At 39.1% G+C, this 24,974-nt stretch overlaps 1 protein-coding gene across 4 annotated transcripts; it reads left to right on the top strand.

The window, feature by feature from the left end:
* Positions 1–256: 256 nt before the first annotated feature.
* Positions 257–24,910, top strand: HEATR3 (HEAT repeat containing 3). 4 transcript variants are annotated; one of them, XR_006165738.1, is made up of 16 exons: positions 258–439; positions 1,959–2,131; positions 2,941–3,028; positions 3,978–4,090; positions 5,868–5,977; positions 6,720–6,860; positions 7,586–7,869; positions 8,566–8,656; positions 11,690–11,847; positions 12,878–12,960; positions 13,206–13,342; positions 15,826–15,914; positions 16,737–16,880; positions 16,981–17,157; positions 18,132–23,080; positions 23,680–24,910. XR_006165738.1 is itself a non-coding variant. In XM_042797533.1 (15 exons), the coding sequence occupies exons 1-15, from the start codon at positions 320–322 to the stop codon at positions 18,249–18,251; spliced, it is 1,956 nt and encodes a 651-aa protein (XP_042653467.1). In that variant the 5' UTR covers positions 257–319; the 3' UTR covers positions 18,252–24,910. The 4 variants fall into 4 exon arrangements, 3 of the variants coding, with proteins under 3 accessions (XP_042653467.1, XP_032853692.2, XP_032853684.1); XM_042797533.1 differs by having other exon boundaries at positions 257–439; positions 6,792–6,860; positions 18,132–24,910; XM_032997801.2 differs by having other exon boundaries at positions 18,132–24,910.
* Positions 24,911–24,974: the final 64 nt, after the last annotated feature.

The raw sequence follows: 24,974 nt of genomic DNA, 5'->3' as shown, positions 1-24,974 counted from the left end.
GAAACACCCAGAGTAGGTGCCGTGTCCTCGAACGCGTGCGAGGACGCTTGATGGGTGGGTGCCAGGGCCGCCGGGGTAAGTTTCACGCGTGTCGCAGAGCCCAGGTGCCGTTTCGGTGCCCGTACTGGCGGTGCTGCCCCGGTCGGTGACCGGGCTGCGCCTGTGCCGCGGGGTCGCTCTGTCTGTACGGAGGAGTCACCCCCCCCGGCAGCGAACAGGCCTCGGCCGGGGCGGGGGCGGGGGCGGGGCCGGGGCCGCGCCTGCGTGGGGGCGCCCACGTGCGTGCGCCGGCGCCGAGCGGCGCGGCGGGCGCGGAGCCATGGGGAAGAGCCGAGCGCGGCGGTTCCGCAGGGCTCCCTTCGCCCCCGCCGGCCCCGAGCAGCGCCACGACGGGGAGGGCGGCCCCGAGGAGGAGCCGGCCGCGGAGCTGCTGGAGAAGGTGCGGGCGGGAAGTGGGGGCGCCCGCCGGCGGGGCGAGGGGGAAGGGGAGCGCGGGCTCGGGGCGGCCCCCCGCTCGGGAGAGGGGCGAGGGAGGCTCTGCCCGCCGCCGCAGGGGGGTCGGGGCGAGGTCTCGGCCCGCCCCGGCGGTGTCGGGCGAGGGGCCGGGTGCTGAGCCGCCCGCGGGCGCGGGCAGGAGCCGTGCGGGGCATCCCCCGCCGCCCGGCCCTCCTCTCGCCGCCGCGTCGCTCCTCCGGCGTCACGGCCGCGCCCGCGGGTGGCTCGGCAGGCCGGGCAGGCGGAGGCCCTGCCCCGGGCGGCCCCGCCGCTCGCCGCCGGGCTCTCGTTCTTGCCTCCTGGCCGGCCCCGAGGGGCTGGGGCAGTGCGGGACGCTGCCCTGTGCCCCTCGTCCCTGGAGAGGCTTTGCAGGCGTTCTTGCGGTCCTGTGCTCGGGTTCGGCCTAGCCAGCTGGGCAGTTTTCTTACAGGTGGCCGGAGGGGTGAGTCAAAGATGCAAACGTAAGAAAGAACTGATAGAAAGTGCTGAAAAAGGCTGGGCTTGGCCTATAGTTGGCCACGTTCTTGGGTTTGGTTTAAGTATTACAGATGAAAACTAGTTTAAACCTCCTGAACGTGTGACTTTAGAACCAGAAGTAAAAACCTGTTTTCTTTTAAGTAAATAAATCCCCTCTGTTCACTTCACCTAACTGAACTCATTAAACAAATCACTGCTTGACTATTCTGGACTAAACTATTCACTCTTAAAAAAAAAAAGTTACATACAGAAATGCCTAGGTAAGGATGAACTGAGAGATCTCTATCCGTTTCAGTGAGTATCTGATGTGCCACTCTTTTCCACTCTGCTCTTCAGCAGATGTTTATCTTTTCTGTTAGGTTTTCAGCGAACTCCATGACTTTCTAGGATAGGCACTTCTCCTGTTTTGGAGCTTCTCCTTTTTTGGCATTTCTCCTTTTATGATTTGCAATTCTTACATCTCACCTAAACCTTTGTCACAGCACAAGTCAGTATTGTCTTGGGGATGTAGAGAACACTTGTTCCTTGTCTTTAAGCAACACTTGACCTTGTCTAAAGGCTATCATGTTTTTTCATATTTTTTGAGTTTTCAGGGTTTTTTTATGGTGGCATATGTTATGTCGGCTATACCTCCTTGACGATACTTTTCCCCCACTTCTGTCTGTTTTTTAAAAATGTGGTAATTGAAAGTAGATATGAGGTCTCACCAGTGCCAGCTAGTGTCAAATCTGTGTCTGAACTGCGGCTTTCTTGTTAATCACCCAGAGTATTGTTTATCTAGTCATACAGTTAACACACATAACCCAGGCAAAGACTGGTAAACTTCCATGGAAGTTAAAAGCTCTTGATTCATTCAGGAGCAGTAAATCGGGAGCTGCAGTGCTAGGCCTGCAGATCAAAAGGCAGATCAGTCTTTTCACTCAATAAAAACTTGCAACTACTTTTTCCCTAGCTCCTCCTAATCTGTCCTGTTTGTGTCTCCCCAGCTGCAGCATCCAAGTGCTGAGGTAAGAGAGTATGCCTGTGCCAGTATTTCCAAGCTGCTGCAGCAGAAGCATGTCATTCCAGCCTTTCTGCAGAGAGACGTTGTCCGGTGTTTAGGACCGCTGTTGATGGATCACAGTTTAGCTGTTCGCGAGACAGCTGCAGGTGCTCTCCGGTAAGCCATTGCCAGTATTGTTAGAATGAGGTGCTCCTGGCATGCTCATGTGTGGGGTTTTGCTGTTAAATGCTGCGAACCTGAATGCCTGCCTCTCTTGCTTTAACTCTGTTTTGAGTAAGTATGCCTATGTCAGTCGAAGTCCCCAAGAGAGGGCCTTTCCTTTTACTCCAATAGGCTGCCATGAGACTTTAAAGTCAGGAGTAGGGTTTAAGTTACTTACTACCATTTTATGTACTGCCATTGGAATGTGCTGCTTTCCATCTTTATGCTAAAAAAAAAAAAAATCAACAGTAGTATGAAGAAATACAGAGAATTTGAATGCTGTTAGTATGGCATTTTGTGTCTCGATAACACTGTAGTGGGTTAGAGTGTGCACATAGCTGGCTTTGAGAAACTTGTAAATATTGAAATGTTGATATTCAGCAGTCAGACCTACAGTTTACTGCTAATACTTGTTAACATTGATGTTGTATCTTACACTGAGTAATACCTGACAGAAGTCAGGTTTTCATACAGATAAGCTTTCTAGTTATGATAGACAAGTAAGTGAAAATAATTAATTTTTTTTTTTTTCCTAATACCAAAGTTACTCTTTCATGTTAGGAAGGTAGAAGACTAAATTTACTGATTAAGTAGATTGATTTTAAAACAAAAAGTACCATAACCTTTAGAGAAGAATACTGAATGCATGTTTGTTTTTTTTTGTTTTTTTTTGTTTTTTTTTAAACATTCCTGGAAATGATTGTATCTGATCCAAAGCTTTTTTCTTTCTTCCCACCCACAACCTACCCCCCTCCCCCCCCAAGAAATCTAAGTGCTTGTGGAGGATTTGAAGTCTGTGATGACATGGTGACAAAAGACATCATGACACCCCTTGTCGCACTTCTGAAAGAGGTGTGTTTATTTTTATTCTGATTTTAAAACTGATCTAGCCATTGAATTATCCCATTTTCAAAAATAGTTCGATCTTTGTATGAAGATATTTGAAAGATATTTTAAAATAATGTTTCAGTAGGTTTAATAGTACAAAAAATACTCAGGAGATTTCAAACTACTTGCTTTTGCCTCCTGACCTGCTAATTCGGGTCTGTGGTAGTGAGATTTGCTGCCTAGGATGATTTTTGCATAAACAGTCTCAAGAACAGACATCTGGAACATCAGTCAGGACAAGTCTATTCCATTAGTCAAGGTTCGGATCCAACGTTTATGTTGCAACATTATTCTAGTGAGTTATTTTGGTAAACAATTTTGTCTAAATGAAAGGTTAGATTTAAAATTGTACTTACTGCTATCGTAGAATGATCTGTACTGAATACCTATTCTTTGTTTGGTCCAGGTGTTGCAGTGCAGTTTGGAAATTGCATTGAATTCTGTCACCTGCTGTCTTTGTATGAACAGCCTTGAGCAATTCCATCATTTTCTGTATGTTTCTTCCCCATTTTAAAATATGGGTAATAGCGTTATTGTAAATCACAGCAAGATATTAGCTGAATTAATCTTTGTGATTAGAAAAAACTGTTGAAAATTGCATACAGACTGTATTAGCAAGAAACAGCATTTTAGGTTCTAAAATTGCTAGGTGTTTATAAAGAAAAAAAATGCTTCTAAACACTATTGAATGCAAAACAAGTACTGTAAGAGTCTTTCTACAAGAGAAGAAGATTCGCAATTATTCAATTCCATTGTGGTCCAGTTTTCATAGAGAATAAGGAAGTAGTCAGGTGTTCTGGTAATAAACACTTCATGAGAGATCTCTCTGTTCACTCTGCTGTCAATTTTTTAAGTTTTGCTTTTTTTCTTGGCTTGTTTGTTTCCAAACTCTGATTCTCTTGTTTGGTTGTAGTGTAGCACTGGACTAGATGCTAACCAGCTCTCTCCAAAGAAATGTAGAGAGGTGAACAAAAATTATATCGAAGACATAGCCAATGAGGCTATTAATTTGCTGTGGAATGTATGGTAAGTGCTGTGTAAACACTGGCCTTTTAGAAGAGCTAAATTAAATTGTTCCTGAAAAAGAGCATGGTAATTGAGGCAGAAAAGAAATGACTTGGCCTTGCATGGGAAGATATACTCAGTTGCTGATGCTGATTTCTGATTGTGTTGCTCTTATGTGTGCCTTGCTTAATAAATGGCTAGCCCTCATCTGATCTGAAATACAAGTTTATCTTCTACTGTGAGTTACTTTTGTAAGTGAAGGGTTTTAAAAGTGCACGAAGTTGGTCATTAGTTTTAGGAGAGTGACATCTGTTTTCTATTGATTGTTCGTCCTAGGTTATGATACTGTTTTCTGAAGTTGTCCTGTCACTCTCCTGTACAGTTTGGGTTGTGAGGTCTTGTGTACGGTTCCTATAGATGCTTGTCATGATATGGGAGATGGAGAAAATTAAATTCTGATCAGTGATCTGAAAATATGAGTAGTTTATGTACTACTTCCTACCTCTGCAGGCCTCCACAAAAGTTAATATTAAATGTTTGGACAAACTATCCCTCAGTGACTGAGGCACTGATGCAAATCTATTTAAATATGTGAGAATGTGAATTGTTCAATTAGTAGCCTACATTGGAAACAGCAGGTGAATGAAGAGAAATGGCAACACTTACTATAGAAAAGGCTATAAACATCAAAGTGATACAAAACCTGTTCTGAAAGCTCTCCTTGAATTTTGTGTCATGTCACTTCATTTTGTAACAGCTCCATGTCATTGTACACTTTGGTCCATACAGAATTTTGTTTTGTACTGTATAGTATTTCAGTGGAGCTGCCTCTATGTCTGTCTGGTATGGTTGCTGGCATGAGGCCTTATTTGTAAATTTTTTTTTTTTTAGGGATTGGAATCTAGAACAGTGCAGAAACTGCTTGTTCAGCACCTTACACAGAATACATGACCCTTTGTAACTGACTGAACAATGTTTTGTGTTCATTTTTTAAATTACTTTTGTAGACAGAAGTTCTCTGGAGCACGAACTATAATCATTAAGTGTGCTATAAATCACTTCTGTATTTGGAACTTTGTGGCAATGATTGTGAACTGCTGACTTCATTGCTAAGTTTGGTACTGATAAAAGTGGGGCTGGCATTGATGCTGAGACATTACATTTTCAAAAGTAAATTTTTGAAGACCCTCATAGCTAGTTAAGTCCCATGCTTTTTTAGTTGGAATTTGTCTTGTATCAATATATTAGTTTAAAAATGGGAATAGCTGTGAAAACTTGAAGAAACACAAGAGAATAGATGATTAAAGTGTATGTCGCATTTAGCACTGATTTAGCATGTATTTCTGAATGCATGTCACTTTCTGGAGTAAATGAATGTTGATGTGATAGACAGCAGCCTGTTCTGTTGTCAGTGGGTTTATGGATGAAGACTTCCATGGCTGCAGAAAGCGCTGGGCTGGCTTGTAGCCTGCAGCTGTGAGCTGCCTCTCACGCTCTGGCTGGCTCTGTCCGCATGACACTGTACTTGGGCTCCCAAGTAAACTCCCGAATACTGTGTGTGAGGAGGCAGCTGGCAGAAGCCACCTTTCCTCAAATGTGTCCGGGGTATTGCAGCTTCTCTTTCTTCATTTTATATAGAATTGATCATAACCTCGATAACGAAGGATAGCTCTTTGACTAATATGTAGTTCTTAAGTAGGTTTTTAAAATGTGAATAATAGCGAGTACATGTTCCTTAAAATGTTACAGTAATTTTTTCCTGGGGAAAAGTGTTTTATTAATCTTTTCTATGCATTAGTGAATGCAACAATACTGCAGTATACATATTCAATAAAGAAGGATGTCTGGAGGCTGTGTTACATTACATGAAGAAATTTTCTACCAATGTGGACCTGGCTATTTCAGTAGGTAAGTGGTAAAAAGAGAAGGTAAGGATTTAAATAGACTTTTTTTTCTTTACTATATGAATGTAACATTGATGTCCCACCCATTGCATAGTGCATCTGCCTCAGCATTACTTACACTTTACACTGAATATAAGACTTTGATTCCTTTCTGAACAGCATGTTATTCAGAAGTTGACATCTGTTGTGCTTGTTTTCAGTCCAAAGGGGAATGGCTTATTGGTGGTGACATGGGAGGGGAAAGATTTTGTGGAAAGAAAGCTCTAGACGGAGGCTGTGTTTTTGTTTTACGGTTTTGGTAATGAAGGGTTTAATTTGTAGTCCAAAGGACATAGTCCATTTAAAAAAACCCCAAACAACTCCTATCACTTTCAGCGAGGTTTTACTAGTAGTATTGTTATTATTACAGTCTTACAATGGTCTTACAATTGTATGTGCTTGCAGTGTTATTTGGTGTCCCTAGTCAGTATACAAGAAATTGGATTTTGAGTAGCTAAAATTAATACAGCTAGTTCCCTGTCTGACGTGGTACTGTCCTTACCTGTTTTATGTATAGGTTTGCCACAGAAAGTCTTTAAATCTAAAACACAGCTTGTGAAGGACAGTGTCATACCATTGCAACGTGATGCTGCATTACATGTTTTTTCTTGTGTCTGTGTTTCATTACTCCAGGAAGATAATGCTTTCTCATTAGGAGAGTGAAAGCTACTATTGGGCGTGTTAATTATCTTTGTTGTTTGCTGCAGCAAACTGCTTGCAGGCAGTGACAGAAGATAATCCAGATCTTCTTTCTTCATTTAATGCTTCTGCACAACAAGTATTGGAAACCGTGATGTTGTGTCCAGAGAGCACAATGAAGCATATCCTCCTGAGGACCCTGATAGCAGGTACAATGCTCATGGGTGTTCACTGCTTTGTGATGGAGAGCATGGCAGGCAAAGGGGAGTGGGAAGGACAGAAGGCTTAGTCTTCTCTGCTATAGTCTGGACATCTGGTTGTTAAAGCCTGTATAGATGGTTCATGAGGTTATTTCTGCCTTTTGGGATTGTGTTCTGGAGTGACCAGATATTTGCAACTAGTTTTAAAACTGTCTTAAATGCTTGATTCTGAATTCAGTACCTGCTCAGTGTGATAACGCATTTTAACTGGTCATTTGGTTTTCAACAGTGAAATGAGTCAATTATAAGTAGTACAGGAATCGTTTTGATCTTAACAGCTGTTGATTTTTACCTCAGATTCCCTATCTTGCGTTCTTCTTTCTATCTCAAATGCTCAACCATGGTGACTTTTGATACTGGAGTGTAATAAATGAATTTTGAGCATCCTTAGAAAATGGTTATCATTCCACACAAGTATTCTGTGTATACTTACATATTGAAATTTACTTGAGCTTAAGATGTGGGCATAACTTAGTTATTACAGATGAGTATATGAAATGCTAAACAGAAAAAAAATACAAGTCTGTAGAGAAAACACTTGAATATTCATACTGAAATAGAAGCATTGAGTATTTTAAGTAGTGGAGGCTTTGTCCTTACAAAATATATGGCTATTACAGAGCTGGGAATTGAGTGTTTTAATAACTTTGGTACTTCAACTACCTCTTGTTTAGGCACTATCTGGAATATCAAGGATACCATTCCACCACGCAGCCTGGGAAGCATGGTTAATGCAATCCTGAAGATTTTTTCAGAATCGTTAGCAATAGATGCTGGCGAAATGATTATTCGTATGAATGAAGCTGAAAAAAACAGGTTAAAACTTGCTGCAGAGGCAGAAACTGACGAAAACATGAGTGATATTACAGCTAGCAGTGTTTTGAGCGAAGATGATGACATGGAAGAAATACCAAAAGGAAAAGTCAGGAGAGAAAATGACATTTCAGATCTACTTCCAGTAAGTGTGGCTGGCTGGCTCTCGGACACCTTGGTGCATTTGGCTGAGCATCTCACTGGTCTTGACTCGGGATTAGCCAGAGTAAACTTCTTAGCAGTGTTACTAATCTTAACTCCCAAAGAGCTTGACTGTTTTAGCTAAAATGTGAAAGATGGGCACAGAGAATTTCAGCACCACTTGGTCCAGTGTGGCCAAGTGGCAGAGCACATCAGGAAAGCACATTTTTGTTTCTTATCTCTAGGGAAGGTGTAGGCTTATCTGACACTTCTGCCTGTAGCTACTGCAGAAAGTTTTGATTTCTGTGTAAGGTGAGTGAGATTTTTAATGGTAGTAACCAGTCAGTCATGAGTGGAGATGGCTGAGAGGTTGACAAATGCATTCAGTATTGCGTATGTGAAAAGAATAACAGGAATACATGTTTCTGTTAGGGCTTTATCTAACATTAGGTAATCTTTTCTGTTACAACTTTACTGCAGGTGGTGTTTCTTCAGTGTAAAGTTTGTTCAGAAACATACAACAGAAAGATGATAGATAATGCCTCTTGATCTTGTGTTTGTTTTGTTTGGGGTTTTTTTAAGTTTTGTTCCAGGATGAGAAGAGGAAATGGCTGTATTTTTAACTGACAGCTTGCTACTTTAAATTACACTGAAATGTTGTTTTACAAAATTAAGTTTGGTTCATGTTTTTATTTTTCAGTCTGATAAGTGGGAACTGAAAGAAGTGACAGCTTTACTGATGGCTCAGCAGACTGCTCTGGAAATCATTGTTAATATGTGCTGCAGTGAAGGTTTGTAGGAATTTCTTTCATTGCAAGTGTTGCGGTGCATTTTGCTTCTGGAACAGGTCATGTTTAGCTTGCTGCTTGGTGATCTTAGCTTTTAAGGGCAGATGCACAGAGACTTATTGTCCCTGATACCCTGATCTAGAGGGCAGATTGAATTGTAATTTCTATTACTAATTCAAGTGTGGGTTTTTCTCATTTAAGTAATTTTTGTTGGTTACATATTTTTTTGCATGATATTACCTGTGGTAACATTTAAGAACAAATAAAAAAGCACTTATGCCAAAGAGACATTTCCTAAAAGATATTACAGCAAAATCTTTGTTCAGTTAGAGCATCGTCCGAGTGTTCATCTGAATCTTATTGCAGGACAGGGTCATCATTTTTTTTTTAAGTAGATAAATCTTGTAGGTTTGATTTAGTTTTGATATACAGGTGTTGTAAAAGAAGGAGGAGAGACAGCTTTTGCATGCAACTCTGGAAGCAGTGCAGATTTGGGCTGTTCAGAGTCCTACCTTTATGAGCTTTTTTGGAGGAGAAAGAAAGTGTTATTCTGGGAGAGCAAGAAATAGATATTCTCTATCTTCTGTGAACTCTGATACTCAGTTTTGATAGCTCTTCTAATCTTCAGGAAAATAAATAAGCAATTCTGAATTTCTGTTTAAAAAAGCCACAAAGAACATCCAAACAAAACTAACCCCCCCCAAAAGCCTCCACAACATGAAAACTTTAATTGCTATTACAGATTGTAAACCTGATGCAAAAGTAATTGTGTAGGAGATTAACTTTCTGAGTAAATCTTCCAGGTTCTAATAAAATCCACAGTAATACCCACATATTCCCACTGGTGATTATTTTTTTCTCTTGCAGCGCAAGGAAATTCTGTACCTAGTATATGAAGCTCCTTTCATAACTGCATTTCTCATCTAATGAGCTGTAATTCATAAGCTCTCCCCTTTAATTGGAAACTCTCTTGTGGATAAGCTGCATATTCTGTCATTCAGTCAGTTTAATGTAAGGTTGATTGTGTTGTATTTCTCTACAGTACTTTACCCATTCATGGGCAGAGAGAAACATAGTCTGTAGAAATTAAGAGGAATCCAGAGGCAGCTGTTCATTTAATTTTCAAGTTATTTGAGGACTAAAATAGCTTTAGCCATTATGCTGAGTTCATATAAACACTCCACTTGCCACAGAACTGAGGGAAATAACCAGGCTGGCAAGAGACGTGTTTCACTGAATGTGGGCTGGCGTTTGGAAGAAGCAGAATGCTCTTCCCTTGACAGGGACACAGGAAGGAGGCCAGGAGGCTCCAGCATTGCTGTCCAGTCTGTAGTTCGTAGGTTACCAACACTAGTTAAGATGGGATTGCCATCGGAAATGCTTCTGTATTTCCAAGAACGTTACAAGAAACCTGATCTTAGTTACGAGATGCTGTTCTAGAGCTCGGCTCCTGCTCTGTCCTGGTCACTCACTGTGAACATACAATGACTGTTGGCTTTGTTGTTGCTGAATTGGATGGTCAGCTCATATAATTATAATTTCGTTTTCAAAGGAGATTTTTGCTTTGTTTCTTTTGTAAAGATGCAGATGGATTTTTTTTTTTTTTTTTTTTAGAAGAGTCGAGACTGACTGAAAGGGTGGTGTCTGCTTTGTTTTCATGCTTGTTGCTACTGTGGGTTGGTAAAGCATAAAAGACAACCTTTTCTCATGCAAAGGCTATTAACATCAGCATATTATGGCTGTAGAATTAATTGGATATTACCATAAGCAAAAGAAGATGCCCATGCGTTCAAGCTGCCACAGCTTGTTGAGTTACTTTGCATTGGATAAACAGTAGTCATCACCTTCAAATAAATTCTTCAGCTGCTGCAGAGTGCAGGTGAAATGCATTCATTCAGGTCTTTCTTGCTGTATTATAAGTGAATGAATTTACCTTTTGCCGCAGAAAAAGTGTGTGGCTGTTACTGTAGTTACCGCAGTACCTGGATTTCACGTGAATCTATGTTGTCAAAATTAACTGGGGGTAAATATGGTATTTTGTCATGACAGTAGTTAAATTTACTGACCTGTGTACGCAGGCAGAGCTTTCGCCTGTCAGTGAGGAGGATCAGTCCAACCTATAGACTTAGGACTTTTATAAACACCAGTGTCATACCAGTTAAAATGTAACCAGGTTTAAAACAACTTTAGATAAATCAGTGTAAACTCCCTGGACGTAGATATATCAGTTTAAATATAAATGGTGGACTTAGCCTGTGCTTGTCAGGTCAAGTCTGCCTTTAGCCATGGACAGATTATTCACTTTACGGTAGCTGTGCCCATTAGGAATATGACCTCAACCCCTCTCACCATGCCTGCCCTTACAGATCTGCTAGTAGAGTAAGTCATGTAAGTATAAAAATAGTTCAGGTTTATAACTATAAACAAATTTAATTTGCTTAAAAGATGTGGCCTGAAATGGCTAACAGAGGATCTGGCTTGCTTTGGCTTGTTTTACTGTCATTTCCTTTCAACTGGCCTTGCTGTGGAGACAGTAACATCTTCATCCAGAACAGTTACTGCCCAGCCAGAGGACATCTGTCTGTGGCTTTGGGATTGCCAGAGAAAACAGTTGCCTTAACTTGTTTATTAACTGTGATCAGTTTAAGCTAAGCCTACCTCAAAAAGGAAAATTGTACAACCCAAGTTAAAATCTTAGTAAATGCTTCATGAAATGCTGCTTCTATACCTTTTTTGGTATCTTTAAGTGAAACATAGTTGGTATCAGAGAATGAAGTACCTGTGTATGAAGAATCTCATAAGAATACTTGTTGCCCCAGTGAATATAAAATAAATAATTTAAAAAATAAAACTATTTAAACAAAAGTAGTATGATATTTAGAACTGTGGCTTATTGGCACTTGGTTTGTGTGGACTTCATTAGAGCCCAAGAGTTTAAAGACTCATAAAGTGAGAGGTGGAGCCAAATATAATTGAGCAGTAGGATACCTATTGCGTGAGTGCTGTGACACTTACAGGTCTGTCTTCTGTTCTCAGATCCCTCTGATGACGAATGGGAAGAACTCTCCAGCAGTGATGAAAGTGACTTGTTTATGGAAAACTCATATAATGAGGGGAGCGGGCTACTAATGTCACCCCTGTGCCTGTCTGATGAGGTTAACTCAGCGTTTCTGAACAACCTCATTCCACAGAAGGTATTGTCTTTTATTTCCAACACGTGGTACAGTCTTTCCCTTGTGCCTGATTTGTATCCCAGGTTAGGCAAACAAATTATCCCAATCCATCTGCAGAAAATGAAGATTTTTTTAAATCAGTGTAGCTTCACTTTTGTTGGCCTAGAGGTGGAGCATCATCACATGAGCTGTCTTGACTTAAATAATCTCTTCATGTAAGTAGGAATACAAGGTTCATGTGTTTCGGAAATCTGGTGGTGTTTTTTGTTTGGTGTTTTTAATTTGGCTTTTCCAAATTATGAAGGTGGATATTCCTTGATCTGGACATGAAAAAGATTTCCTGCAAAAAGAAAGGAAGGTTTGAGTAGAAGCATGACTGCCAGATTTCCATATTAGCTGAGTGAGGTGGAAGTAATATATCTGAATGGCAACAGTCAGCACTGAAAAAGTGCAAGTTCCTTTTTCCCTGTTTTTTTACATAGTGTCTGAAGTACAATATTTGACACTGACAGGAATTCAGATGTTCTTGTTTCAAAGTAGTTTTGCTCATTCTTATTTGGGGTTGTAAGGGTGAAGTTCATCATTTGAATCACTTACTATGCTAGTTCAACAGCACTGTAGAATTCTGACCCAAGACATCAAGGTGTGAGATGAAAACATTGAAGGCTTTTTGTACTTAATAGCAAGCAGTCTAAGTTTCATGGTAAGGTCTTTTAGACTTGCAGCTAGCTGAAAATTCTGCAGCAGAATCTGTAAGAAGGATCTAAATAAAAAAGAATAGCGGAGACCTAGGAAATTACTTTTTGTTCAGTACAGCTGGATACTTAAAATATGCTATGCTAAACCCGGTGTATAATTGCACCATTTAAATGATTGAGGAAGATTCTGGCATTTTTAACAGGTGAGACACGTGCTACCTGGAAAGCTTTGAAATATGTAGTTTGAAGTATCTGACATTAAGCTAAAATACCAGTCTTCCCTCCAAACACACTTTTAAAAAAAAAAAAAAAAAAAAGCCTTATTGCTAAACCTTTCTTTTTCCCCTCCTCAGATTCTTGAAAAAACTGCTTTTCCGAACAGTGTTGCTCTAGACATCTGTATGCACAATCCGTCTTGGAAACCATTAATTAAAAAGTAGGAATTTCATTGTCTCTCTTACTATTTTTCATGTATATTCAGTTGTTTTAGAACTCTTAGAAGGATTGTCCATCTTTGGGTTACTTTTAAGATCTGCACAATGGCAGTTCTGATACATGATTTTGAATAAAGAGATACAAATGTTTCTGTAAACTGCACACTGGATCATAGTCTTATTTAATTCAAGATCCTTCTTTGTATTTCAACATCTGCAAAATGCATTTTTTGTTTGTTTGTTTCAGACTGAATGCAGTGCAGTGTAGAGCTTTAACATGTCTTCATAGCATTTTATTAGTGTCAGATGTGGATTGTCTTGGAGGAGCTTCAGCACTTCAGTCCCTTGCACAGCATCTCTCGCAGCTAGTCTTTTCCAAAATGGGTAAGATGCTTAGTAAAGGGGGCTTGCTGACCCCTCCTTTGCTGATCATATAGGTATAAGGTAGCCATGTACGTTAAGCTCTAACACCATTTTATTACTAATTTTATCCCTTTGGCCTTTCAAAATAATGATACTGAATGTTGGAAATGTGCTGACAGAACAGCGTATCCTGATAAGACGGGTTTATCCAAATTGCATCTTGAGCAAGTATGCTTCTAATGCAAGAATAGGCTTTACATCTGTGTCTGCACACGGAAAGTCACTAAATCTGTGGATGAATCCTGCCTTGCTGTGAGACCAGAGCTGTTTGCTTGATCATATTTGTAATAATAGCAGGTTTTCATCAATCAGACAAACCATGAAGAAGATGGGACATTTTCTTTTTAAATGTGCTAACTAGCCTAAATAGACATGTGAAAAAAAGGGTATCTAGCACAGTCTTTTCACATAATTTTTCCAGGAACCTTACGAAGTTACTGCAAAGGTGGTTGTTGCAAAAATCTCAAGAATGTGCATGCTTACTACAGTATGAAGAAGAACACCCACCTTGTCTCCAGTATATGCTTTATGCATATGATTGCACAGTGTTACTGAAAAGATGTTTGTAGTAAGAAGATGTGCAAAGTTTTTATGACTAAATATTAAAGCTGCTCAACTTCCTGTTATGGTGGTGGTTCAATTTCAGTAGAGCAGGCAATATATTTAATTTTTCTAAAAGTACTATTCTAGAATATCAGATACATCCTGGTAAACACTAGAATGTGTATCCCCTGTAGTTCGTCCAAAACACATTATTTCGTAGAGATACTGTGATAGCTTCCCCATACACCTTCTAGTTATCAGTATTATTGGATGCTCGAGTGTAGATATGCAGCAATTAGCATTTCCAGCTACCTCCTGTAATCTTATACATCAGATCAGCATCATTCCAATAATACTGTTGGACCGTTTATGCTATGATCTCTCTGTTACTGATGCTCGAGAAGCTGAACTGCGATCAAAAAAAGGGGCAAAAAAACCCCAACCCCAGACTGGTTCCAAGCTGATGATCTGGTTCCCTGACAGGCTGCTTCATTCAGGCTATTCTGATAATGTGTTTTTGTTTTAAGGTCAATGATGATGGCTTTTCAAAAAATAAGAGATATTCTTAGAGGCTGGAAAAGCCTGCCAATTCTCAAAATTGTCAGAAAGCATTTTTCCTAAAACAGATCTGCTGAAGTCTAGCATATGTATGGCTTTGTCATTTCTTGTCTCTTAGAAGCTTGAGAAGCTCAATTTTCTTCCCTTCCTTCAGGCATCTTCATTTGTAGCTACAAATGTGGTGTATGTAGTTCTTACTTGCTGTAGTGTATAGTATGACACTACGTTAATGCTTGAAAATGCATCTGCCTGCAAAACACGCTTTTTTCTCAGTGTCATTAAAAACACATGATCAGTCTATGGGAACATTATTACTGAGAATGTAGTGCTCGAAAAACTAAAATACAGGAAATGAAAATAAATATGAAGGCATATGCATGTAAGTTCATATAAAATATTTGTTTTGTGGTTGAAGAGCAGGACTTTCAGGATTTCGGGGTCTACATGTTATGCTTTGCAATAGTCGGAAAGTTCTTAGATGAAAATGAGGAAGTGGCTAGCTGAAGACAGTGGGTGCTAATAAATTAGTTTAATGGCCCAGATCCATTTTCATTAATATCTTTTTAATAGTTAAATGCAATGTAATGGAAACTTCCAGATAGAGTTGATAACATACTGACATGTGGTCAGTAGGAATTATGTGGTTAATAGGGTGAAAAAGAGGCTGAAAGCTGCTTACATAGGAAAGGAGGAGATAGGCATGAAATAATCAAGACAGGTTCTGCATCTGGACTGGTCCAGAAAACAAGAACACATCAGAGGAGAATAAAAAGCTTCAAGAAATGCAGAACATGCATTGAAGATGATGTCTGATATTGATGAATTTGTAGTTAAACAAGAATAATGCAGTGTTTGAGTCATAGATTTCTGAAGGGTTAATAAACCACCAGAAAACATGCTCTTTATATGAATTGGAAAGAGTCCAGTGTTCTGGATGTCTAACAAGCCTGCTTGAAATAGAGAAGAAAGGAGTTACAGTATTCAGTCAGCTTCTGTCATTTTCTCCGTTCCTGTACTGTGGCCTCTGTGTGATACCAGTTTTCAAGCTTCTGCTTGGATGGCAGTGGTTTCTACCATATGTTAGGTCACACGAGTGTCTTAACCAGGGACATGCCTGAAAATGAGCACCAACTGTGGTCTAACCTCCAGATGCAATTAATACTGAATTCAAACAAATCACTATGGTTACAACCTACAGAGACCAGCCTCTGAAAAGCTAGCTCTTCCTGTTTGTGGTAGTACCTGGAGGAACAATTAAGGGATCAAGAAATTCCTATTTTTTTGTTTCTTGTATCCTTCATCTTACTGTTTAACTTTTGGCTCTGGGTTCAACTCTGTAACAGAACTCCCCACGGACACAGAATTCCTGGAAGCCATTACCAGCGCTTTGAGGGCTCTCCTACAAACAATGGCATCAAAGAACATCTCTCAGGTAAAAACTTTCAAATGCTATGGTATGCTCAAATTCATGTGAGATTGTGCTGGAAAGTTTTTGAAACAAAACCATTTAAATGAAGAGCTAAATTTCAGCAACTGTGAACACTGAAAGAATAGATTTAATAGCATGCATTCTTTGTGTTTTTGATGGACCTTACAGGAATTCTTTTTTATATATCTCCTCCTTAATATATAAACAGATAAAAGAGATTTCAAAACCAAAACAGCAATAATCCACAGGTAGTATGTTTAGGAGACGGATATAATGACAAGCATTTAGTAAATTAGTACCTAGAAATGTGGTTTCTTTATTTCCTGATGTCATCTAGGTAAAGCTGGTTGTCCTTCTAGAATCTTGGTTGAACATGAATTAGGGAGCTAAATGTAGGAATAAAGCGTAATAGTTTGTTATACAAGGTGTAATACTAGATGGTCTGCTGGTCCTGTCTGGCTTTAAACTGAGAAATTAGCTTCTGTACTATTAAGATGTAATCAGTTGGAAATAGCTATTGAGCCTAGGTAAATTTGTGAAAGTATCTTTGGGCTCAGAACATTTTCCTGCAGCTTCAAGGCAGCCTTGGTCATTTTATGGAAGAAACACCTTAAGAAGTTGAAAGGGAGAGTTTAACTGTTTTCTTGCTGTTTACATTTTCAGAATTCGTGTAGTTTTCGTAATACAGAACTCTGTTTCTCAGTTACAAATTTGCCTGTTTTCTGTAAAAGCAAATGATATAAATGTCATATGCAAATTGCCATGAAAATGTAATTCTGTCTTCCTTTTTTTATTTTTTTGGTTTTTTTCCCTCCTGATCAACAGTGTATGACTCCTGAGCAGCTACTGGCTTTATGTGAAGCGGGTATTCACAGCAGCAATGTCAGTGTTAGAGTGAATGTAGTGAGCATCCTTGGAATTTCTGGCAGCGTCCTGGCGAAAGGACAAGATACAGCTGAAACACTAAAGGTGAAGAAGCAAACTTTGCATTGCAAGCCTAAACCAGTTTTGATATTTCTTCCCATTTTCTTAAGAATTGCTGGAAAAATCAATTTTTCTCTCATTTCAGATGATTGGAAAATTTCTTCTTGAGGTAGCTATGAAGGAATCTTCTCTTGTGGTAGCAGGGGAAGCCTTGGATGCGCTTTTTGATGTATTTGCAGATGGTAAAGAAGCAGAAAAGGCGGCAGTACAGATCAAGTTGCTTCCAGCACTGAAAAAATTTCAGCCAGTGTTCAAAATGAGGGTAGGCATCAAATGCAGCCAGCTCAGGGTCTCAACACACAATGTGGGTTAAAGCTTTGAGATTTGGGCCACTAGGAGAGAGAATTAAGCAGGAATATATGGCTTTATAAGGTGGCCCCCCCCCCCCCCCCAAAAAAAACCCCGAAAACTAATAATTGAATTCCTTATATTGTGCTTTAGAGGAAAGCAAACACACTTACCTTGCAGTTCATGGAACTGTCAGGGTAACAGCGTAGCATCTGCATTATACCATCAGCATTATTGATGTCTAAACCACTGTATTGTTCTGAAACCCTTGTTAAAAAAAAAAACAACAACAAACAAACAAAAAAAAAACCCCACACAAAATCCTGTAGATGTCTCAGGAGGAGAACAGCTAAACTGGTGGGAGAAAAGTTCCTTCTGAAGTTACATTGACATCTTTCGCTTACTGTAGTTGCAGGTGGACATTTTTCTTCTGTTGTTGGTTAATTAAAATAGATCATGTATTCTGTATTTTCAAGAATCACAAGGCCGAAATTCTAAACTTTAATTTTCAGATACATCCTTGTCTTAGAGAACGAGCTTCAGTATGTTGTTTCTTTAGTCAGATGAAGCCTGAGGAGTCACTTTTCATAGTCTTAAAGCTAAGGACTTACACACACAAAATACATACCTGACAGTGCTACAGTTGCTTGGTTAGTTAGATGTGCAAGGCCTTTCCTATGAAAACCTACAGAAAATAAGTGTGTGTTTAAAATTTAGGAGTGAAACAGCATGCCAACGGTAGCCTAGTGTTAGGCAGATATGTATTATAGTAAATTGACTTGCAGAAATAATTGCTAGCTATGGAGGTGCACATGTGAACATGCTGGAGTTCTCAAAAGACGTGGGTAGCATCTTTTTAGAAGACCTATATCAAATTACTATAAACTTCTGGTGATCTAATAGGAGAAACTTCTCCATTAGTAAAGTATGTATTTTTTGGTTTTACAGATGCGAAAAGAAGGCAAAGGACAATATAGTACAGATCAACTTTGTGTTCTTGACAATGTGAAGATGAATTTGAGAAGATTCATTGCATATCAGGAGACACTAGGGAAAACCCCAACTTGAAACATCGAGGAACTTTAAACTAAGGTTTCCCTTATTGAGTAATGTTTTCCAAAAATATAACCATTTTGAACTTCGAAAATGTATCGAGCAGAGCAGTTTTGCTTTCATGTTAATACTGCATTTTTTTTAAGTTCAGTATTTTTATACTTCTGGGTTGATGCAATATGAAAGTCACATCAACGTAAAAACACATAGCATACTTTGAGATTAAGTGTTAGCAGGGATAAGAATGTGCCCTTGCAGTCCTGAGGCCTGTACATAGCACCATTGTCACTGTTTAGAAATCCTCACATATCCTGGAGGAAAACTGTAATTGCATGGGAAGGTAATTTAGAGAATAGTCTTGGTTATGTGCCAGATAAAAAAAAAATTTTTAAAAGCTCAAGTTATTTTTCAGGGAATTAAGCAGTGGCAGAACATTCATATTTGTTATTTGCTCTTACCTATTTCTGGAATTGCAGAGGCACTTATGGCAGACTTCCCAAGAGAAGTGTGTGACAAGTGTGTAGATTACTGTCAGCACTTGGATCTGTTACTTCATGAGGTTTACTGAAGAGAGAACTGTTTCAGATTCATTTATGATAATTGCTGTGGAAATCAGTGTAAGAGGATCCTATGCTTACACGCAGCTCCCTGTTTTTACTTTATTTTGATTGGTATATCTGAAAATCCAATATGATTTACTTTCTTCCTTGTAATTCTACATCAGGATGAATTTGAATTCAGGGAAGTAAACCTAGTAAGTATTTTTTTATATTGAGATATTATCTAAAGTAACTTTCTAATTGCTTAAAATATCTTTTTCAATTACTTGTGATAGAGATTTTTAAGCTGTAAAATACGGAAACTATTTTCAAAAAATGTCACCGATTAAGATTGTATGTGAACTTCTACATATCAAAAGCTTTGGTTCTGTTTCTGTGAATGAGATCCTCTCATCCACAATTTTATAGAAAAAAATCCCACAGACACTAAAGTATTTTGTTGTGCTGATTTTTTTAAATAGGAGGGTTTTTTTTCCCCCTTCTTAGCACAGGCATCTAGCATTTGGCAAAACTTTGCCCACAGTGTTAGGTGTGGAACTACAAAGACCAAATTTTCTCTGTTAGTTTTTGGTCTCTTAGATTGGAAAGCAGGCTTGGGAACTGATGGGATAGCTTGCAAATGACTGACTTTATGCAATTTTGACATATGGTATTTTGTCAAATGCAAGAGAAAGTGAAAAATGAGTTTAAGCAGCTATACTGCCTTGGAAGTCCTGTTATTGCTGGAGGAGTCTAGGAGAAGTCCCGAGGAGCACGGAGCGGTTGAAAGGTTATCCTGGGATTTGGCAGGGGCAGGCAGCAAAGAGGGCTGGAGCGTAACAGCTGAGGAAAGAGTAGCTAGGTGGATTATGGCATAAGACTGCACAGCGTGTGGATTTTAATCCTAGTGTTAGTTATACTTGCTGTACACTGAGGATAGTATAATATTAGCCTGATAAAAGGTATTAATATTTGTTTGGAGCACTTAAAAGGACTTTCACACAGAAAGTTCTGCTCTCATTTTCTGTGTGCTACATTGAATTACAGGATGATCGAGGTTGGAAAAGATATCTGGAGGTCTCTTAGTCCAGTCCCCTCCTCAAAGCAGGACTTACTTTGAAATTAGGTTGTCCTCGGCCTTGAGCAACTCAAAGGATGTAAATCCCAAAACTCTGGGCAGCCTTTTCCATTTCTTGACCACCCTCCCTGTGAATGCTTTTTTTTTTTTTTTCCTTTTTTTTTTTTCTTTTTCCCTTTGTATCTAGTAAAACTTCCCCCTGCTGCAAAATGCACCCCTTGTCCTTTGACTGCACACTGCCAAGAAGAGTGGCTCCGTACCCTCTTACAACCTCAGTTTCCAGTTGAAAACAACAATTGCATTCTCCTCTTCTCCAGGCTGAATAAACCCAGCTCCCTCAGCCCTTACTTGTTCATCATGTGCTCTAGCCCTCTACCATCTTGGTGGCCTTCTGCTTGACCTGCCCTACTGCGTCTTGTACTGGGGGGCCCAAAACTGGACATGGTGGTCTAGATGTGATCTCATGAGTGCTGATCAGTTTTCTTGACCTGCTGGCCAAGCTTCTGCAGTGTAGCCTGTTACTTGCCAGCTGTCGTCACTGCAAGGGCGCACTGCAGACTTCTCTTCAGCTTATTATCCATCAGGACCCTTCCCTCCAAAGCTGCTCTTTGGTTATTCATTCAAGAGCCTGCTGTTTTATGGGATTACTCTGTCCCAAGTGTAGGACTTTGCATTTTACATTAAGTGTAGCTGTCAGAATCTGGTTCCTGGGGACTGTTAGAAAAATGAAGTACATTATTTTTTGTTTAGGGTGAGTTTTTTGGGGCTACTAAATGAGAAGAGATGTTGCATCTTCAAATATGAATCTGAAAGTTGCAGATAAATATATAGAAGATTGACCATCCACTAGAAGACCTGGTTTTCTTAATATAATCTATCAGACCCTGTTTTTTTCCTTCAAGTGGAGACAGGCATTTAGATATTAAAACTATTCCAGCAGTAAGATGCATGGATTATTTTTTTTGCTATGCAATAATCAGTTGAATGTTTTACAAAAAATAATTTGTGTCATCATAAGATAGGTGCGTAGTATAAATGATATCACTTGCATACTGCTTCTGATTTTTAGTGCTTAAAGTATTTGCTTTTGTCTTCTGGTGCACATGCCATTTCTAGCTAATAGCTGAAAGAGAAATTAGGACATACAAAACCATTTTGATTTCTTGTGAGAGTTTGTACTAAAGCCCTAACATACAAAAACTAAAATAATCCCTTCAGTTTCATCTGAGGAGACCAGAGCACCTTAGTGGGCCTGTTTTAGCTGAGGGCATGAAACACTGGTGGCTCTGACTCCAGCTCATCAGATATGTTTGGGTTGACAGGTAAACTGTAGCCTTGGGAGGTGTTTTTGTTTTGTTAACCTCATCACTAATATTAATGATACTTTTACATGTGATTACCCAACACCCCATGTTGTGAGACCATGTCAAAGTCCACTGCCCTTACCAGTGGCCCATAGCAAAATAGAACCCTCATCTTCCTTTGTAGTTTCTATGATATTATAGTTATCTAATAATAATCAGCCAGCAGCATATTTTGATGTCCATACTTTTTATTTCTCTGAATAAGAAAATCTTACTCAATCACCTTCCTAGCTACCAGTTCAGTCTAACTTGCTCTTGGTGTCTGGTGGAGGGCTTATGACTGAATGAGAGGTGGTGATTTTCTACGGTAATTTAAAAAGCACATTCTAAGGGACAAGATAGAAGATAATAGGAAAAGCATGGAAGACTTTTGAAGACTTTTGTCTGTGGAAGACAGGGCAAGTTATTGGTGATTTAAAGAAGTGTCAGATTGAGGCCTAAAATCAGATGAGATTTATAAGTATGGAAGAGCTAAGCTGTAAGACTGAGGCTATAAAAGTTGTTCTGACACAGTTAAGGAAAATTAAGACGGCAGCAGAAGTGATGATGTGGTGCAAATTAAATATTTTCGGGGCTTTTTTGGCACTGGTTTATTTAAATAGATACAGGGTGAGCTTGAGATGAAGACAAGATCCTTGACAGCCTATAAAGGCAAAGCCAGGTCTTAAAGATACTTTGAGGGTGGCAGAAATTGGACTGCTAGACAGTGTGCAGCATAAGTAAATAGATGCTAAATAGATGTAAGTGATCTTCATCAGTTCATGTAATCACACAGATAAGACTGGTATCGAAACAGGTATCTGAAACTGAATTTGTTTGCCTATCCTAGTCCCTAAGGCATCATCTGTGCTTCAATTAAAAACTGCAGTCCTTTGAAATAATGGATTGCTGCTTTATTTGTCTCCCTGTCTGACACCTAGCACAACAGAATCTGGCTCTGAGTTGAGATTTTATACCAAAATAGGTGCTGAATTTAAGGCAGTCTATGGTATAAAGTAAAGAGGGCTGTGGGCTCCCTGCCCCGTTCAGAACAGTAGGACCGGTGGCATTTCCTGCTGCTTTGGCCTCTCTGCAGCCTGCAAAGTGTTGAATCCCCAACTGTGTAGATTAGGAGTTATCATTGCTATGTGGTTTTATTTTTGCTCACCATGTAAAGAAACAAGTGGCAAGACTTAAATAAGCATTTGTTGTGAAATACTTTTTATACATCATGCCTTGACATTCAGAAGATGGCTGTATACAACATAATGGTCAATAGTTGAACTATTTGGTGTTTATGGTGTGCATTGAAGGTATTTTTTGCCTTTTAAAAAAAAAACAAAAACAAAAACATTGTCATTGTAGAGGAACAAGAATAACTTTAACTAGTACTACCTAGCTTGGTTTTACATTTGTATTTTGAAAGAAAATATTAAAAAAAAAAATCAGAGCACAGTAAAATTACAAAATGAGAACTGTAGGAGAACAAATTAATTTAAAATTTGCTTGTAGTTTAAGTATTATAAATGAAATGCATGTCTTGTGGAATATTAACAGAAAACAACCAACCAAAAATGCATATAAACTCAAGTTCTGTTTCCTTAGTAAGTAATTTTCAGTAAAAGCATTCCCAGAGGATTAGATAGAAATGTCTAGCCTTACATTTACTGTTGCAAATTCAAATTCAGGCAATGGTAGTGGTAATTGAAAATAACGTGACTGTTACTTTCTGGCACAGATGAATCGAGCAAACAATCTAAATACAGTTTGCGTTGGACATACTGTTAAGATATATAACATTAAGATAATTGGCAAAACCTGAAACTCTTGACAGTCCCAGCAGATGAAGGAACTTGGAAGTTTTTCCATGACAGCTGCAACATGGTGAGCCTTTGTTTGAAGAAGCTTTGACTTGAGCAGTGAGGGTTTTTTTGTCTAATTTCCAAATAAATTCAAACTTAACTTTTGTACCTTCTGGGAAAAATAGCATGCATTTAAATCAATACACTCCATTTTGTTTCTGTATTATTTTCCCAAGTTCCTTGTTTCTATTAGAGGCATTTTGTCAGACATAATTCAGTGACCACAAAAAAACATAGTTTGAGACTTATACAAAAAGGGTATGGTAAGATGCTTTTTTTTTTTTTTTTTTTTTAAATCTGGGTGTCAGGAACTCCTTGCATTACTGGTATATTAAGGGCTTAAATCAAACTGCTTGTGAGCTGAAATAAGATACCATTGTAATAATCCGTACGCTATTAGAATGATTGTGGCTGCTATATGTTCTCAACAGAACGGAAGGTCCCAGTGCAGCGCTGGTGTTGCGAGGTGCTCATGTAAATACCTATGCAACTTTTAAAGATGCACTGGGATTTTAGTATACACTCTCCTGATTTTGTGTTCCTTTTTTTGACAAAAATCCTGGTGAGGATTCTTTGTTTTCTTCTTCCTCTGATGTGAATTTTTTTTTTTGAACTTTTAAGGAAAACTGCATTGACCTCTTCCCCACCTCTTGATGGAGAGTGACAGGCACTTCCAGAATTTAGCTGAAGAATGGCTGATTCAGCTATAAAATGCATGATGTTTTTAAATAACCTTTTCTGGGAAGTTCTCTTTTTAATAAGTAAAAGAGTTAAAGTTCAAAGTCATGATTTAAAAAATCAATTTGATGATATTCAAGTGGGGTGTTTATGTTGGGTTGGGGGGGGTGTTGCTTTTTTTTTTTTTAAATACCTGATAGGTATACTCCCTAATCTAAAGCCTTTGTGGTACTACGCTACCCATGCTGTGTCCTGGCTTGATTTGTTTGGGATTAGGGTTTCTACTGAGGAATCCTGTAAATGATTCAGTCCTCAGTCCCACAACAAAATTTGTTTACATTTAAGTTTACAGAAGTATAGAACAAATCATTGTTTTTTGCAGAATTAGCTTTAAAAAAAAAAACAAACAAACAAAAACCAAAACCAGGTATTTTTTGTTACTTTTATCTCCTTAATGATAACATGAAATAATTTTTTAGGCTTATGCTCATTTTACTGTGTTGTGCTTTTAAAAAAAGTTTATGAATTGAAACCTTTTTATTTGCATCTTTGATGTAAGAGGAACATCAGGCTAGTAATTTTCTAGCTACCTTTTTTCTGGTATAATTCTCAGAATAGCTGAAGTATGTGGGTTTTGGAAAACAGGGTTATTTAGGGTAGTTTTTTTCCAATTCTAAGCTGTGCTTAAGTCTCACCAGTTTCTACTTGACTTTTGATGGTAGTTTTAGGTATAGATCCTAATTCTCAAAGCAGTTAAGTCTGTCAATCAAAAACCAAATTTCACCCTACAGCTTCTTGCTGTAGCTGGGTTACTTTTGGACACTGCAGGTCAGATGCCCTGTGACAGCACCGATGAGGGCTTGAGGCCAAAATGTCCTACTCTGAGCTGGTGGGGAGAAGCCAGAACTTTAGTCTTTAGTCGTTATCAGTAAGTGGTGCTAAGAGTTATTTACAAACTGTCCACCTCGGAATCCTTGGAATTGAAATGCAGCTTTTTAATTCCAAAACCTCCACCTATGTCTTCCTAAAGAGAAATCCTCTCCCACGCATTTTTTAAACTATGCGAAGTACCAGGCCCTCCATGCAGCATGCTGGAAACTTTCTAGCTGGAATGAAAGATGCTTTAAGGCTGTAATATGAAAAAAACTAAAAATAAAACTGAATCTGACCACAACTTGTGCTACTAAACGTTGCCGTTTGCTGTGTTGCGTGGATGTGATGTGTTTTTCCCTCTGCAG

This window comes from Tyto alba, unplaced genomic scaffold, assembly GCF_018691265.1.
Source record: "Tyto alba isolate M040663 unplaced genomic scaffold, T.alba_DEE_v4.0 Super-Scaffold_26, whole genome shotgun sequence".
NCBI classification, from domain to species: Eukaryota; Metazoa; Chordata; class Aves; order Strigiformes; family Tytonidae; genus Tyto; species Tyto alba.
This window is presented reverse-complemented; position numbering and strand designations above follow the sequence as displayed.